Source organism: Halictus rubicundus, chromosome 10, assembly GCF_050948215.1.
Source record: "Halictus rubicundus isolate RS-2024b chromosome 10, iyHalRubi1_principal, whole genome shotgun sequence".
Lineage (NCBI taxonomy): Eukaryota > Metazoa > Arthropoda > Insecta > Hymenoptera > Halictidae > Halictus > Halictus rubicundus.
In genome coordinates, this window is record NC_135158.1 from 12,607,515 (window position 1) to 12,623,691 (window position 16,177).

General features: G+C 49.3%; 2 protein-coding genes across 2 annotated transcripts in view; one reads left to right on the forward strand and one right to left on the reverse strand.

Moving 5' to 3' along the window:
* Nucleotides 1-16,177, reverse strand: part of Gbs-70e (Glycogen binding subunit 70E) — a 128,653-nt gene that overhangs the window by 41,319 nt on the left and 71,157 nt on the right. The window lies entirely within an intron of this gene.
* The window catches only part of Meltrin (disintegrin and metalloproteinase domain-containing protein meltrin), a 60,991-nt gene that overhangs the window by 28,705 nt on the left and 16,109 nt on the right, over nucleotides 1-16,177 (forward strand). Inside the window, exon 2 of the mRNA XM_076795015.1 lies at nucleotides 8,109-8,200. Coding sequence (XP_076651130.1) covers nucleotides 8,109-8,200 — 92 coding nt within the window. The remainder of the gene's footprint in view (nucleotides 1-8,108; nucleotides 8,201-16,177) is intronic.

Consider the following 16,177-nt stretch of genomic DNA (forward strand, 5'->3'; position numbering starts at 1 on the left):
AGAGAGAGAGTGAGACTTGCTCGAGGTCGGAAGCTTTGCTTTATTTAGAGGCAATCACCTCAGCTATTCCTTTCTTTTCCGCGAGCCGACAGACAACCGGTGCTCGCGGATTCTTCTACCCGGTTTCGGCTAACGAGCTCCGCCTGGCATTGTGCTACAGGAACAAAGAGCCCCGAATCCGCTCCGCTCTGCTCCGTTCTGCTCCGTTCTGCTCGGCACGCCCCGATAATCAATTTCAATAAATCCGGAAGCCCGCTTTCACCGCGCCGGAATACGCGACATGGATTCTCGCGGGTCTCTTCGGGACGCGCTGGCCCGAAAATCGGTAACGAGATCGAGGAAAGTCGATACGCTATCCTCTTCAAGTGTCTCGTTTAATTGGTGGACTGTAGATCACTACACTTGTATCTTCACCAGTTAACGCTGAACCTACCGAGCATTAAAAGTGGTTGCTTTCTCTATTAAAAGTGAGTAGATTCAAATTTATTCCGATTATTTATCCGAATATCTTCGACAATTTCCCGTGTATCTATACTTTCAGTGATTGTAAAACAAAAAATCTAGAACCGGTCATCTGACCGGTGCTGGTAGATAGGTTTAGTGTCAAGTGGGCGACGACCTTAAACCTAACGCTGTCTATTAGCTCAAGTCCTTGGCTAGAAGCTGAAAAGATAAATTGGGTGTCTGAAGAGCTGCCGAGGAACCAGGATGTTTCAAGCGTCTAAACATATTTTCTAAGGTCGGCATTCTGAAGGGTCGTTCCGAAGGTTCGATCTTAAGCTGCGTACAAACCTGAACGTTTCGACGAACATTGCGCCGAACGGCGCGCCGAACAGCGTTCGAAACGCAAAATCGCGCCGAAATGAATGTCGACTTTGCGTTTCGTTCGCTGTTCGGCGCGCTGTTCGGCGCAATGTTCGTCGAAATGTTCAGGTCTGTACGCAGCTTTAGGGGTCGTTTTTAGGGTTCGTTCTGAATGTTCGAACGAGTCGTATGAGATCAATATTCAGGAATGTGTTTAACGACGACATAAACGCGGTGCCAGGTAGCGATAAATGAAAGTAGCAAAAGGCAGCCCGCGCCGCCGCCGCTTCGTCGTTAACTTCGTCCAGCATCGGCGTAGCAGACAGTGTCCAGCTCATCCGCAGCGCAAAGAGTTAACGCGGAAGAGTTCACCGCTCGCGTGCACGTACATTATCGAGCGGTTCGCAACATCCGTCGTGAGTCATCGGTCGTCGAACAAGTCTCTCTCTCTCTCTCTCTCTCTCTCTCTCTCTCTCTCTCTCTCTCTTTCTTTCTCCTGGCTCGGGGAGCCAAACCTCCGAGAGCCAGCTATAATTACGAGGTTTAATTGACTAACGAGCGCGGACGGGGACCTGCGAACCAGTGCAGAAATGGAGCCCTGATTGGTCCATTCACTGTGAGCCCAGGCTCCTCGTTCATTCACGTTGCAATTAATCCGAAAGCGTCTAGCCGAGGGACTCTTCCACGGCCGGTCTCCATAGATAGTTTCTTGACTCGTCTGCTCGACTTGTCCTTTCGATAGCGCAACCATTATCGTTGCAGTTCACTCAGAAAATCCTCCGATGCAATATTGGTCCATTCACAGGTGGGACGGTACCAGCCAGTTCGTCTATTTCCGTATGGTCTAGACTTCCGGATCCCCTAAAACTTTGGCTCCGAACACCTCGGTCACTCTTCAGCGCCTCCGCTTTGCCCCCGAGTACGTCTGCGCTCTTCGTCTCCGGATATTTTGGCTCTGCAAGCATCACGGAATTGAAAACTCGGCGGGCAGCGAAAGCTTCACGGAATTGAAAGCTCAGCGGGCAGCCATTTTTCGAAAAAGTGACGCTGATCTCAGTCGTCAGAGACTGCTGCAACGTCGAACTGTCGATTCTTTTAAAAACCAATTATCTGTCTAGGATGCTAATCGGGGGAATAGAGGAAGGTTAGCTTGCTCTCGAGTTCGAAGCAACAGCTCCCGTCGCCCGAGAGGGCAGTTTGCACTTATGGCGGATCTTTTCGGGCCGAGGGCGAGGTCCATCAAATTTTCTCATGCCCCTCGCGCGGCCAAAGCATGCAAATCCCCGGGACACATGTGAAATCGGGATATACGCGGCCTGGGAACACGAAACGCGCGAGATCCGCCTTCGCATATGCCCGAACACTCTCTACGCGGCCGAGAGCGTGTGCGCGGCGCACACCGAATTAACGACGACCTAATTGACCGTCGCTAATTCCCTCGTGCCTCTCCCCCTCCCCGTTTCACGGCGGACGTCGTTAACGCCGACAGCGTTTCTCAAACTTTCCTCGGCGAACAGACTACTCCCTGTCCAAGATCCTCCTTCGACGTCGCTCCCCAGACGATGTAAACCAATTATCGTAACGTTTATAGGCTTTGGATAGGATTTTTCTAGTCTCAAGCCGAACGATTTCTTCGTGGCCTCTCCGGAGAGCCCTGTCGTTCTTCAACATACCCTACCAGGTCCTTCTTGGCGCTGGAATTACTTTCCTAAACCAAAACTATTTTTTGGAAGCCTGACAATTGTTTTCCCAGACGCGAAAGTGTTTTCTGCAAGGCCTGGAACGTTTCTACGACCTCTGTGCACTTTTTGGAGGCACTACAATCTTTTCGCTGGCCTCGAGAACTTTTCCGGAGAATTTTTCCCTGGATTTTTTACCACTTTTGGAAGCCGTATACTTTTTCTACAACGTCTATCGAAGGCAGTAAAATAGTTCCTGGAGCTCCAGGCATCTTTTGTCGCTCTCCGGATGATGGAAATCGTTTTCCAAGATCGCCTTGGCGCTTTACGGGATCCGATTTTACGGGAAACCGATCCGTCGATCATCCGACCATCCCGCAAACCTTTTCTCGGATCTAAACGCGACGAGGATCAACGTTTCGGTTCGAGGATCGCCGAAGAACATGCAGCGGATTCGTTGCAAGCACTTTCTCGCGTCGATCGTCCGCCGTTAACCCGAATTTCGCTGGGATGTTGCGCAATCCTCGCTGACTGCGGGTATTTTTACACGCCAATAACATAACGCATAATTGCAGAGCCGCGAGATCGTCGCGGCCTCATTGGCGAATTGCGTGGAATCGTTTGCTGACGCTTATCTGCAGCAACTGGACCATCAGCAATTTTAGAGCGGGTCGTTCATTTTTGCAAATTGGCTAACATCGTTTGGAGACGTTTCTCCTTAACAACTGGTCCACCAGCAATTTCAGAACCGGTCGTTCATTCTTGCAAACAGGGTAGAATCATTTGGAAATGTTTCTCCTGAAGAACTCCTCCACTAGCATGTGCGACTCTTCTTTATCTTTGACGGTGAAATCGAGGCTGAATTATTATCAAGCATTGTAGTCATTGATCCGATGTGTCTCGATCGTCGCTTATCACCTCTTCCCAGAATCAATGCTTAACCTCGCGTGAACTGATTGTTTTCTGCATCGTAGATCGCGTGAATCGTCGCGATAAGACAGAAAAGGTCGGCCTTGCGCGAATCGATATCGAACGTGAAAGACTCCGAGACAATTACTTAAACGAATCGATACGTTCGATGGCTCCGAGATCATTATACCTTTGCGCTCGTCGCTGTTTTAACACGAAAACATTTATGTCATTTTGTGCACATGGCATTGTCCCAATTTGCTGATACAATATTTCAATGTTTAGTGACTCGTAAGATGCAGACAAATTTAGTGATGTACAAAATATTCTGAATAGTAATATTAAAAGAATCGACACGTCCGACGAGTCTGAGGCAATTAATTAAAAGCATCGATGCGTCCGATGATTCCCTCCGCGTTGCAACAAGGGCACAAGAGTTGTTCGCAATCAGTAGCCTAGATGATTCATCCGGACGCGATTATCGGCTCGCCAAGGTCTCCGGTTGGTCGCGACTCGAGGAGCAACGTTCGAACGAGGTTTGATTTCCTCTCCGGGCTGGGCGACAGGAAATTAACGACGAATCGAACGGCTGTGCCGGTTTAAATCCGTCCGAGGATCGGGAAGCAATTATCGGGGCTGAATTCGTGGCCGCTCTCGCGATCCAATTAGATTCGCGGATCGGATTCGGACACGGTTGTTCTCGGGCCGGTTCGCTGGCGAAAGGAGCACGCTCGCGCCCGGTGCAAACCGGTTGCGATTCAGACGTAACGAGATCAGTGTCGTTAGCGCACCTATTGAAATCGTTAGCCGCCGCAACTATGCGACTTTGCTCGCCGTGTTGCCGTCCGGGTCTAGACGAACTGTTTACCTGTGCTCGGCGACGAACTTCGAACTGTTCTGCAACTATATCGATTCACGTTCTTCGTAATTATTTCCTTGTGGAACTGTTACTGTAACAGCCGTGACATTTTTCTGGTTCAAACGACTCCCCACACGACGCAGTTTGGACATTTCTCTAACCTACGATACTCTGTTCAAAATAATATAAATAAATTCTGATACTGGTCGGTGGAAGTACTAGTTGAAATCGTTACTGTTTCTATTTTTACAGTGAATCGTGTCGCACGTGGATTGCTTTAACACTAGGTTTACGGAGCACTAAACATGACTATTTTACACTACATTATAAAAATAACATGAATGTATCGATCAAGGTTTATAGCCATTTTTTAAATAATATATACCCAAAGAAATCAATTGCTCATGGATGCATTTTTACAATCTCAATATTCGCAATTTAAAAGTACTAGATCCGTCATTTTGACGGGTCCCGTAAATCTAGTGTTAAATCGAAGAAGAGTTCGATTCTACCGAATCGCGAATTGCGCTAGCGAATATACAATTTTGTGTCTCCTGCGTCATTAATCGCATGAGGTTCCGCTCTTTTCGTGGGTATGCATTTGGTCCGGTGTTTTTGCGACACCGGTTTCACGGCTTTGCCACCCTGTTGACGTCAATCTCGTTCCCATAAGCGAAGCACATGTGTTCTAGCGTTTCGTCCGAACCGCTCCGGACTCTCCGTCGTGTACGTACCGCTGATGATGGACCGCGTTTTAAAAGGCCAATCAAAATTCCACGGTGACCCAGTTCTTCTCGCGATCGATCGCGACGAGCAGACGGTTCTAGCCGCGGGACACCTCGTTCGGATCGATCGACAGATGGATCCGACCTTCGGCGACCGGCCACGATTGATCCAGAAACCGTCGGGCTGCCATTGAAATCGTGGGAGGCCTACTTACATTGTTCCGTGAGAACGTGCATTCTGCGTTTCCCACCTGGGGAACAGAGCTTCGGGACCTTGTAGAACCCTAACATCTTTTCTGTAGGGTATCTGGAATTTATTCTATCGCTCTGGGTCTCTTTTGGAAGCTTTACAATTTTTCGCCACTCCCTACAAACTTTCCTACGGGACCTAGAATGTTTCCTCGGATTCTTGACCAGTTCTGGAAGTCCTTCAATTTTTCTGCGGACCGTACGTTTCCTGAGGCAACTAGAACGTGTCTTCGAACTCTATTTTTGAGAGCCGTTTTCCACATTGCTCGGAACGTCAGATGTAAAGCACCATTTTGCAATCCGGAGCTTGCGGTTCGAGCGTTGTCTGTTCGTCTGACGCAAATGACCCGGCTAAATCCTGGACGAACCGGATCGTTCGATAACTTCCGGCCGACCACGGCGGGAAACTTTGTTTGAAGAAGCTCTCGGGGCCACTCGCGGCGCAAAATTTATCCCCGACCGGCGCCAAGAACAATATTTTTGTCTGCGCCAACGCGAGACCTTTGTTCCGGAGGAAGGAGGCGACGAGGACGGTGCGGTATATTCTTTCTATCGTTAAAAGCGCGGAGCAGCGGAGCACGCGAGGAGAGTACCGTTGCCCGGCGCGAGAGAGACGAGAGGAGAGACGAGAAGGCGCGAAACGGGCGAGACCGACCAGCAATAATTACGGACCATTTAATACCTACGCTTCAGCGCGGCCTACGCAGAAACGTGTGTGCGTGTGTGTGTGTGTGTGTGTGTGTGTCAGACAGAATGACGAATCGCGTGGCCGAGCCTCCTCTTCTTCTCGGTTTGCATGATGCTCCGCGAGCAGAGAACGCTCCGATCCATGGAATATCGAGCGGCCAACGCCTGAGATCAAGGCCACCGCCGAACCCGACCGACTCTAATCAATGGAGAATATTTTTAGACCGTGATCTCGCAACAGCGATCCCTGCTTTTTGGCCCGATGAGCAGAATCTCCGCTTTCAATCCACCCTGGGCCAGACCACCGAGAGATACCGTCCAATAGGAAGCGTGAAAATCCTCTATTCATGATGTACCGTTACTGGATCCATACCTTGAGGACCTAACAACCATGAATGCTAGCTCGAACCATGTTCTGTTGGCTTCAGAATTTTTGTCCCGGGCTCCGTAACGTTCTCCACAGAATCGAGAACGGTTCCAAGGACTCTAGGCCTATTCTAGAAGCCCTACGATTTTTCTGCAAGGCCTAAAGTGTTTTATGCGGACCCTACAATATTTTCTTGACCTGTGAGCCTCTCTTGGAAGCCCTACAATTTTCCCCAAGGCTCCGAGCCCGTTCTGGAAGCCCTACAATTTTTCCACATGTCCTACAATATTTTCTGTAGAACCTAGAATGTGTCCTACAACTCTGAGCTTCTTCTGGGAGCCCTGCAATTTTTCTGCAAGGCCTAAAGTCTTTTATGAGGATCCTAGAATATTTGTTTGACCTGTGAGCCGCTTTTGGAAGCCCCGCAATTTTTCCTATGGCACTGAGCCTGTTCTGGAAGCCCTACAATTTTTCCACATGTCCTACAACATTTTCTGTAGAACCTAGAATGTGTCCTACAACTCCGAGCCTCTTCTGGAAGCCCTACAATTTTTCTGCAAGGCCTAAAGTGTTTCATGCGGACCCTAGAATATTTTCTTGAGCTGTGAGCCGTTTTTGGAAACCCTACAATTTTTCCCATGGCTCCGAGCCCGTTCTGGAAGCCCTACAATTTTTCCACATGTCCTACAATATTTTCTGTAGAACCTAGAATGTGTCCTACAACTCCGAGCCTCTTCTGGAAGCCCTACAATTTTTCTGCAAGGCCTAAAGTGTTTCATGCGGACCCTAGAATATTTTCTTGAGCTGTGAGCCGCTTTTGGAAACCCTACAATTTTTCCCATGGCTCCGAGCCCGTTCTGGAAGCCCTACAATTTTTCCACATGTCCTACAATATTTTCTGTAGAACCGAGAATGTGTCCTACAACTCTGAGCCTCTTCTGGGAGCCCCGCAATTTTTCCTATGGCACTGAGCCTGTTCTGGAAGCCCTACAATTTTTCCACATGTCCTACAACATTTTCTGTAGAACCTAGAATGTGTCCTACAACTCCGAGCCTCTTCTGGAAGCCCTACAATTTTTCTGCAAGGCCTAAAGTGTTTCATGCGGACCCTAGAATATTTTCTTGAGCTGTGAGCCGCTTTTGGAAACCCTACAATTTTTCCCATGGCTCCGAGCCCGTTCTGGAAGCCCTACAATTTTTCCACATGTCCTACAATATTTTCTGTAGAACCGAGAATGTGTCCTACAACTCTGAGCCTCTTCTGGGAGCTCCGCAATTTTTCCGCAGGTTCGAAAGTATTTTCCACCGGTCGTAACAAATTTCCGTGGACTTTCCAAGCCTTTTCTTCAATTCCTCCGACCTTTCCAGCTGCTCTATTCATGGCGTTCTGTAGTAGGAGGCCTTGAAGTTTCCGGAACCATGATCGATACCACCCGCCAGAAAAAGCTACGCTACCGGGACGCCCGTGAAAATTGTCTGAGTGGTCCTCCAGGCGTCTCTCTGTCCCTCCCTCGTGTTCTCTCCCGTTCTCTCCCGTTCTCTGCGTTTCCCCCGTTGTTCAGCTCGGTGTCAAGGACTCGGCTCGATGTGATTAGCGTAGAAGGGCGCGCCAGCACTGTAAACCGTCGGACGGCGCGGCGGCGTTCCCGCCCGTCCGCGAATTTCGGGGACAAAAGCGTTCCCGCGGGACACTTGCCAGCGACTGAAATACTCCGGGGCAGGGCGCGACAGTCGAACTCTTTTTCCCTTCGAACGCCGTTTCTCGTCGGTTAGACAAAGGGAGCCCAGAGGGAACAGTCTCTCTAAACCTTCAACGTTTTCTGTTTCAGGACCGTCCGCGGATTTCAGCCGGCACACGCTGATCAGGCCACGGATCTATCATGCGAGAACCAAACGGCAGATCTCGTCCACCAAAGAGAACGTGAGTACCATTTTTGTTTTTTTAAATTAGCGCCTTTAATTGCCTGTTGATCGGGCAGGACTTCAAGCACTTCAACTTGGAGCAAGCTTCGATCGCTATACGGTATTTTCTCCGTAACGTCGTGCAAGTGGAATGGGATAGAAGACGTTCGGGAGCACTCGAAGCTATTTTACAATCGCTGTCATTGGCTGACCCCTCCCCACTACCTATCCGCGTCTACCCCACCATCTCCCGACGCAACCAATCGCTAGGCAGCACGAGACTCCGATTATTCTCACCGTTTACCCCCTCCAACTGTAACAGAACCAATCAAAAATAGCTTCTACTGCTCTCGACCGTCTTGCTGCGACGCTACAGGAGAAATCTTGCACGTAACTCATCGATTATCATATCTAGACTACAGATTTTTATTTATGCGCAGAGAGTATGCACTTTAAAGTAAGTGTCCTCGATTATTTAAATTCATCTGTTAGGACATACTAGTAGAAATAAAATTCTGTTTATCCCGCATACTATCAATTCTGATCAACATAGACGTTTCACTATACGTATCCAGAAACATGCACAGCACCCGTAGTCTATCCAGCGATATTTTTCATCCGCACGCGGTTTTTCCATCGTACAGTCGCGGACGATCAAACCCCAGCGGAGAGGTACGGTAGAATATATGGAAAGGAGGTGGAATAAAATATTCCTCGAACCGTGGGACGGTGCATTTAATCAAGAAGGCGCGGGGGAAGCTCGAATCTGGAGCGTCGCCGGGCTCCGTCGACGAAGCCGACCCGCGACTTGGAATGCGGGTCGCGAGCCGTCGACGGGTGCAACAATTTCGATGCAAATGTCGCGTCGCGCGCCGCCGCGCCGCGAATACCAAATCCAAGGATCTGCTCGCTAACTGCGACCTACCTGCCGGCAGAAGTCGAGAGGTCGCCTCGCTTCTCGCGAAATTTCGTCGAACAACGGTACCTACCGTCGTCGCCGTCGCGTCGCGTCGCGTCGCGTCGGGACGTTCGCGCGTTCGGAGTCTTCCTTTACGGTCGATACATACCTCGAGAAACAGATGTTCCCGAGACGCGTGTTGCGCGCTGCAGCTATTTTTGAACGGACTGCTGCGGATCCCCTTAAGAGCTGCACGCGTTTCTCAAAGAAAACAAACCGAAGAACGCTGTCGTTCACGTCGGTTCAATAACCCAGGGAGTCGATATCGCAGGCTCCAATTTGTTCCAAGTTGTGTCGTAGCTTAAAAAACAATTTTCCTGCCAGAAACATTGCTATTTCACGAGTGGAACAATTTTTCATGGGTCCCGAGGCTTCTCAGAAAGCCCTAGAATTTTTCCGTGGACGCCACGCGCTCATTTCAAGCACTAGCATCTTTCTCTAGGCCTTGAACAACTTTCTGTAAGCCCCGCAAATTTTCCTGCCGCTTCTAGACCCCTCCAGAAGGCCCTACAACTTTTTGTAGGCTCAAAAATGTTGTCTTCGAGCCCTGACGCGTTTCAACGGCCTCCAAGCCCTTTCTGGAAGCCCTACAATTTTTGTACAGGCACCAAAATGTTTGCCACAGGATCTCGAATATTTCCGTGTGCTCTAGGTCTTTTCTGGAAACCCTACAATTTTCCAAGGACTCTGCAATATTCTAGAATCACCGTACAATAATTTCTCAGATTCTCGAATGCTTTTGGGTGCCCTACAATTTTTCTGCGGGTCCTCCAACATTTTTGGAAATACCTAGACCGTTCAGTAGGACTTCAGACCCTTTTTGGAAGCCCTACAATTGTTCCACAATCTCTATATTTTCTAAAGACCCTGGTTACTTCCCGATATCCTAGGCCCTATAATTGTTCCCCAGTCTCTATAACGTACCGCGAATGATCGAAAAAGGATCCAGATACTCTAGATCGTAGAAACACAGATCGCAGTCGATCGCATGATTCCATACGCGGCCTCGGTCTCGCGGCGTCGACGGAGCGAGGCAATTGGCCTCGTTTCTCGTTATCACGGGAAGAATGAGCGTTATCAGCGCGTCTGTACGCGACAATGAATCTAATTTCCGGTTACCTAGGGTGTGTGGGCGTCGAACGTAACTCCCGACCGATCGATCTCTAACGATAAAACGTCACTGGTGATCTAAAACAGTTGCCAGTTCGATCTCTTCGAAACAGTTTCGCATAAAGGGAGGCGATAAGCGGCCGTCGAGAACGCGTCAAAACACACTTGTCGCGTTTGCGCTGTCTGCGATCGGACTTGTCCGAGAAGTTTGTTTGAAGAGAGGGGCTGGAGAACCTCGCTGTACTAGGAGCCGCCTCGTAATCTCTGAACACGCGACTACCTCCCACGCGAGAGACACATTATCGGACGTTGCTAGCCGAAAACGCCTACACTGTTCTTCCTGACTAAGTACATTATAGTTTTCCAAATTTTTGGTTCTGGAAGCTCACCGCTTCTGTACCACTTCAGGAAGACCTACGGATTTTGTACAGGTTCTACAATATTCGCTACAGGGCCAAGAATGTTTCCTACAGCCATGAGCCTCATCCGGAAGCCTCACAATCTTTCCATACACCCCACAATGGTTTCTGTGGAACCTAGAAATTTCCCTATGGCTCCGTGCCTCTTCTGAAAGCCCTATACAATTTTACCGAAGGTCCCGAAATGTCTTCTACAAGACCTACAATTTTTTCCGAGGCTCTGGTCTTATTGTGCAAACCCTACAATTTTTCTATACACCTGACGACGCTTTCTGTAGGACCTAGAATTTTACCTACGGGTCTGAGTCTCTTTCGGAGGCATTACTATTTAGTAGCCCGAAAGTGAACGTGGCATTACCGGGATTCTGTCCGTGCGGACACGTTTTCGAAGGACTCGTTTTACTTCGTCAAACTCGACCGACGATGTCCAAGAGCAAACCGGAGATGGCAGATGGAAAACCACGCGTCGAATATTCTCTCGGTATCATACGCGACTTTCGCCGAGATTCGGAGCGACTAGAGCACTCGTGGACGGCGATACAGCCGCCGTCGGAGTATGTTTCGTGCAAACATCCCCGGCGGGTTTGATTACGCCGGGAGCATCTACGTCGGGCAAAAAGCCGGGATTCACGGGCCGATGGTCTCCAAGCTTCCATCGATCGCAGCCCCCCGAGCCCAAGGCTACCCCTCTCTCTCTCTCTCTCTCTCTCTCTCTCTCTCTCTCTCTCTCCTGCTCTCGGGGCGACTACGACGACGGGAGAAAAAGCTTCTTCCAGGTCATACGTTTCGAGTATTCCGGGCACGCGGCTGGGATGCAGCCGGGATCGACGATAGATGGATCCGCGGAATTCTCCCGGCGCGGATTCTATCATCGTCGTCGGACGGCGACGGTTAGCAATCCATACCTGGCCGCTCGCCAACGGCCGGGAAACGTTTCTCGATATTCCAGTTACCGTTCCGCCGTGACCCGCGCCCATTCCTCGTCGATATCGGGAAACAAATGTACCCGAGGGGTCAGGGTTTCCCATCGGCCTCTCCCCGACTAACGAATCGCCGGCCTCCAGCAATCTCTAATGGCCCTGGAATATTTCCTCGAATTCTTGACCCTGCCGGAAAGCCCTACAATCTTTTCACACGCTTCGAAATAACTTCTGCGAGTCCTAGAATTTTTTCCTGGCCCCTGGTCCTTTTCTGGGAAACCTACAATTTTTCCACACGCTTCGAAATAGCTTCTGCGAGTCCTAGAATTTTTGCACGGCCTCAGGCCCTTTTCTGGGAGCCCTACGATTTTTGTACGAGCTCTACAATATGTAATCGTGCAGGAAGGACTATTAATCCCTCGAGATTTTGACAGGATGCTGACTGCGCGGAATGATAATGCACCGCGGTGCACGGGTTAACGAGAATTTCGTTTCCTCGTCGATCAAATCGCGCTAAACAATTAGCGAACCGCTAATCCGCATTACTTTCGTTAACGTCGGCCGGCGTCGGTTCTGGCGCGACCGTATCGACCGCAGATAGATCGTCCGCGGCGATCGCGTGCTCTCGCGGCCAGATGTTTATTTTGAAATTAACGCAATAAATCCGCCGGTTATGGCGTAATGCCGTATTATTGCGGTGCCTCGCAACTAGTTAGTATTACCGGTCCGTTGGAATCGATGCGATGGTGTGCTTGTTTTGCGCGCACCCCGAACTCGTCGAATTCGGCGTTGTGTTCCGGGGTAGCCGAACCGACAACAGAAAGTCTGATAAAACCGGGAGAGATAACCGGACGCGGGATCCGTGTTTGCGTTCGATCGAGCACGGCAAATACCACTTGTCGTTCGTTCGTATCGCGCCGCGTCGGGTCGCGTCGCGGCGACGATTGATCGACGGGACCTGCTGCCCGGCCAATCAAATTCGCCGCACGACCCCGGCGATCGAACGAGTCGCGCTGCAATTAAAACCGCCAGGCTCCGCGCGGTCATTAACGTATTTAAATAAGCCAGGTGCTAACGTAGCTCGATTCAATTTCAGTCCGTCGAGCGGCTTCCGTCTGACCCCTCGATCCTCGCGATCCATCGCCGCGAGGTTGCTCGGGGAACGCCTGTTGCCACCTGGGGCACTGCTCTAGATCCGGAGAGAACTGCAAAGCCACGCCCACATAGAGCAAGGATACGCAGAGATAGATTTTTAGGGGATACACCATCTACACGAGGATACATTTTTCATGGGGATATGCTGTGGGACCTCCGAGAGCAACGAAACCACGCCCATTGTGGGCAATCTATGCAAATAGAGGCACCAAGAGGGCCCAGAGCTAGATTTTTAAGGGGCACACGATCTAGGTTGGTCGTGAGCTTATATTTCTCACTGGGGCACTGCTGTGACACCCTCAAGAGCAACGAAGCCACGCCCACTTTATGGAAAAGAGGGAGCAAGGATATGCGATGATAGATTTTTAGTGGATACGCCATCTACATGGGAATGCATTCGTCATAGGGATATATTGCCCGCTGGGACCTCCAAGAGCAACGAAACCACGCCCATTGTGGGCAATCTATGCAAATAGAGGCACCAAGAGGGCCCAGAGATAGATTTTTAAAGGGCACACGATCTAGGTTGGTCGTGAGCTTATATTTCTCTCTGGGGCACTGCTGTGACACCCTCAAGAGCAACGGAACCACGCCCATTGTGGGCAATCTATGCAAATAGGGGCACCAAGAGGGCCCAGAGCTAGATTTTTAATGGCCACACGATCTAGGTTGGTCGTGAGCTTATATTTCTCTGTGGGGCACTGCTGTGGCACCCTCAAGAGCAACGGAACCACGCCCACTTTGCGTAAATGGGATACACAGGCTAGATGTTTGGGGGGTACACAGTCTAGATTTACGGGGGATATGCAATCTAGACTGACCATGTACACACATTGCCCTCTGGGGCCGTGCTCTTACTCCCTCGAGAGCAACGAAACCATCGCTGTCTTTTGAAACAATTTCTAGACTGGTCGATACTGCATCTGACTGTCTCATCGAATTGTTCTGCTACTAGTTCAATAATGAAATCTTATCTTTTCCCAATCGTCAATATTTCGTAGCAACAACCAGTTCGCAGTAACAACGTCATCGCATTAACAAGCAATTTCTTGACTCATCGATATCGTATCTTACCGTCGCGTCGAATTGTTGTGCTACTACCTAGGTCAGTAATGAAGCGTATCGTTTCGCAATCTTTACTATTTTGTAGCAAGAACAACAAGTTGTAACAAAGTCATCGATCACTTTGTAGATTTAGTTATCATCGTACTATCGCTTTCCCCTTCTTTTTTTCGAACAGTCGATTCATTGTAGTTGCGATATCGTGATTATGACGGACGTTGTTAATTGTTGAAGCTTCGTGGAAATTGGTGCTGTTAACGAGTGCGCGGCAGGGCGGAGGGCACAATGTACGGCAACGTACAGAGGCGTTCTTTGTAGGTGGCTTAGGATGAAAGGGATCTTTTAATCTCGACTAGACCGGCCTCTAGAAGCGAGAAGGAAGGAAACGACGCTGCGCGTTTCCGCGTCCTAGGAGCCCCGATACCGTCAAAGAAACCGTCGACATCGTTGGACGTCACATTTCTGGACGATTAACGCAATCTACGGGGAAATTTCCATTGTGTCAGACCATCCTCTTTGTTTCCCAACGAGAGAACACGTCCGGTCTTTATCAGCGTTTTGAACTTCCTGCAACCTCGGCCGTGTTCTTCGCGATTGTCGCCCGCGTCATCGATCCGGCTACATGGTCGATCCAACGGAAGACAAGGCTTCATATTTTTTATTTGAAATCGGTCATTTTAATCGATCACTGGCTCATGCTCCTCCCGAGCTTGGTTTCTGCGACTTGAAGCCGCGATTATGATCAACTTGCGACCAAAATGGCCTGGCCAAATATAAAACTATATAAACTCATTACGTTGGTGTATTATTTTTTACTTTGTGTACCCTTCAATAGACTGCGAGACTGTGAATGTCACGTGTATCTGTGGTTCGTACGTAATTGTTTAAATTTGCACGGCATTTAACGGATACGTGTCTACGGACAGATGTTACGGTAAAATCCGATAAAGAGGTCTGATTGAACGCGCTGCTTTTGCTTTGATAAGGTGAGATAGGAGGAATTTGGTTGCTCGAGGAGCCCGGAACGATCCGAAAACCTTTCGGCCGTGTAAAGTATAGAGGATCGCGATAGAGGAGCCACTCCATTTCCCTTTGTGGCCGGAAACAGCGAGCAGGATAAAGGAATGCGCTCGCGAGCAGCGATCTCTTTGCGCCCGTCCCGCCGGCTTCCTTTTCCTCGGTTTTCTTTCCGGCGCGTTACACCGCCGTCGCAAACTATCGCCCGGTGCAGCGGTTCGAGTGTAGGATAAACCGTCAAACATAGTCGAAAGTTTATCGGGCCGCAGCTTTCGGCCCCGATTTATCCGCTTCCGGACGCGCGCGGTTTATTCCGGACGGATCCTCGACTCGCCCGACTAGCTTTCCTTTCCCGGAACTCGGTTCTATTAATCCTTGGAGGCTGCAACACTTTGCAACGCTTTGCAACGCTTTGCAACGCTTTGCAACGCTTTGCGACCAAGGTGATTGTTGCATTCTCGCGGCGAGAGACGAGCCGTATTTGTTCTTAGCCGGAGTGCCTCGAGAGGATTCCTCTCGACCAGGAGAGTCGATCTCTCGCCTCCGAAGTGCATCGACTCTGCACCCCTGCTGCACCTCCGCTCGTTATCTGCGATCGCTATGACACTCACTATGACGCCGTCCACTGGTGGGGTCCTACTCACACCTTTTTCTTGGAGGAGAGTGTCGATCAAACGATTAGATTCGAGTGGAACCTTCTCGAGGCAAGGCTTGCTGCGTAGTAAGTATTATTGATGATGGGAGATGAATTTTTCGATTAAAATTATGTTTCTATGGTTGGACAGAGATTTCAGATTGCGGTAAGAAAAGAATTAAATTGATTGCAATCGTGGTTCTTGAGATAAAAATTGGCGAGTGCAGCCTGTTTTTAGAAACGTAAGAGAACGTTGCAGGATGATATGAATGGTATAAACAAATTTAAGGACAGCAAGTTGATGACTTAAACTCTCCCGAATTATGCATGAACTACTATACTATTATGATTTTGATGCATTATGTTGCTCACCAGCCTCTGAAATCCGTATGAACAATGCTAATCTCTATACATTTACGAAGCGAGCATAGGGACCATGGATGTGCTGTGATCGGAAGCTTCTATGTTATAAACAAATTGGAAACTGGCAAGGTGATGACTTAAACCCCCCCTAATTATGTATAAGCTACCATACTATTGCGATTTCTATGTGCTGTGGTTCTCGCTAGTCTCCTAATCTCGTATGAATTATGATAGTCTCCGAATAAAAATGGGGAATTTGTACGATATATTCAGACGTTTATATTTTATAAACAAATTGGAAACTGGCAAGATCATGACTTAAACCCCCCCTAATTTGGTGTGCACTACATTATACCTT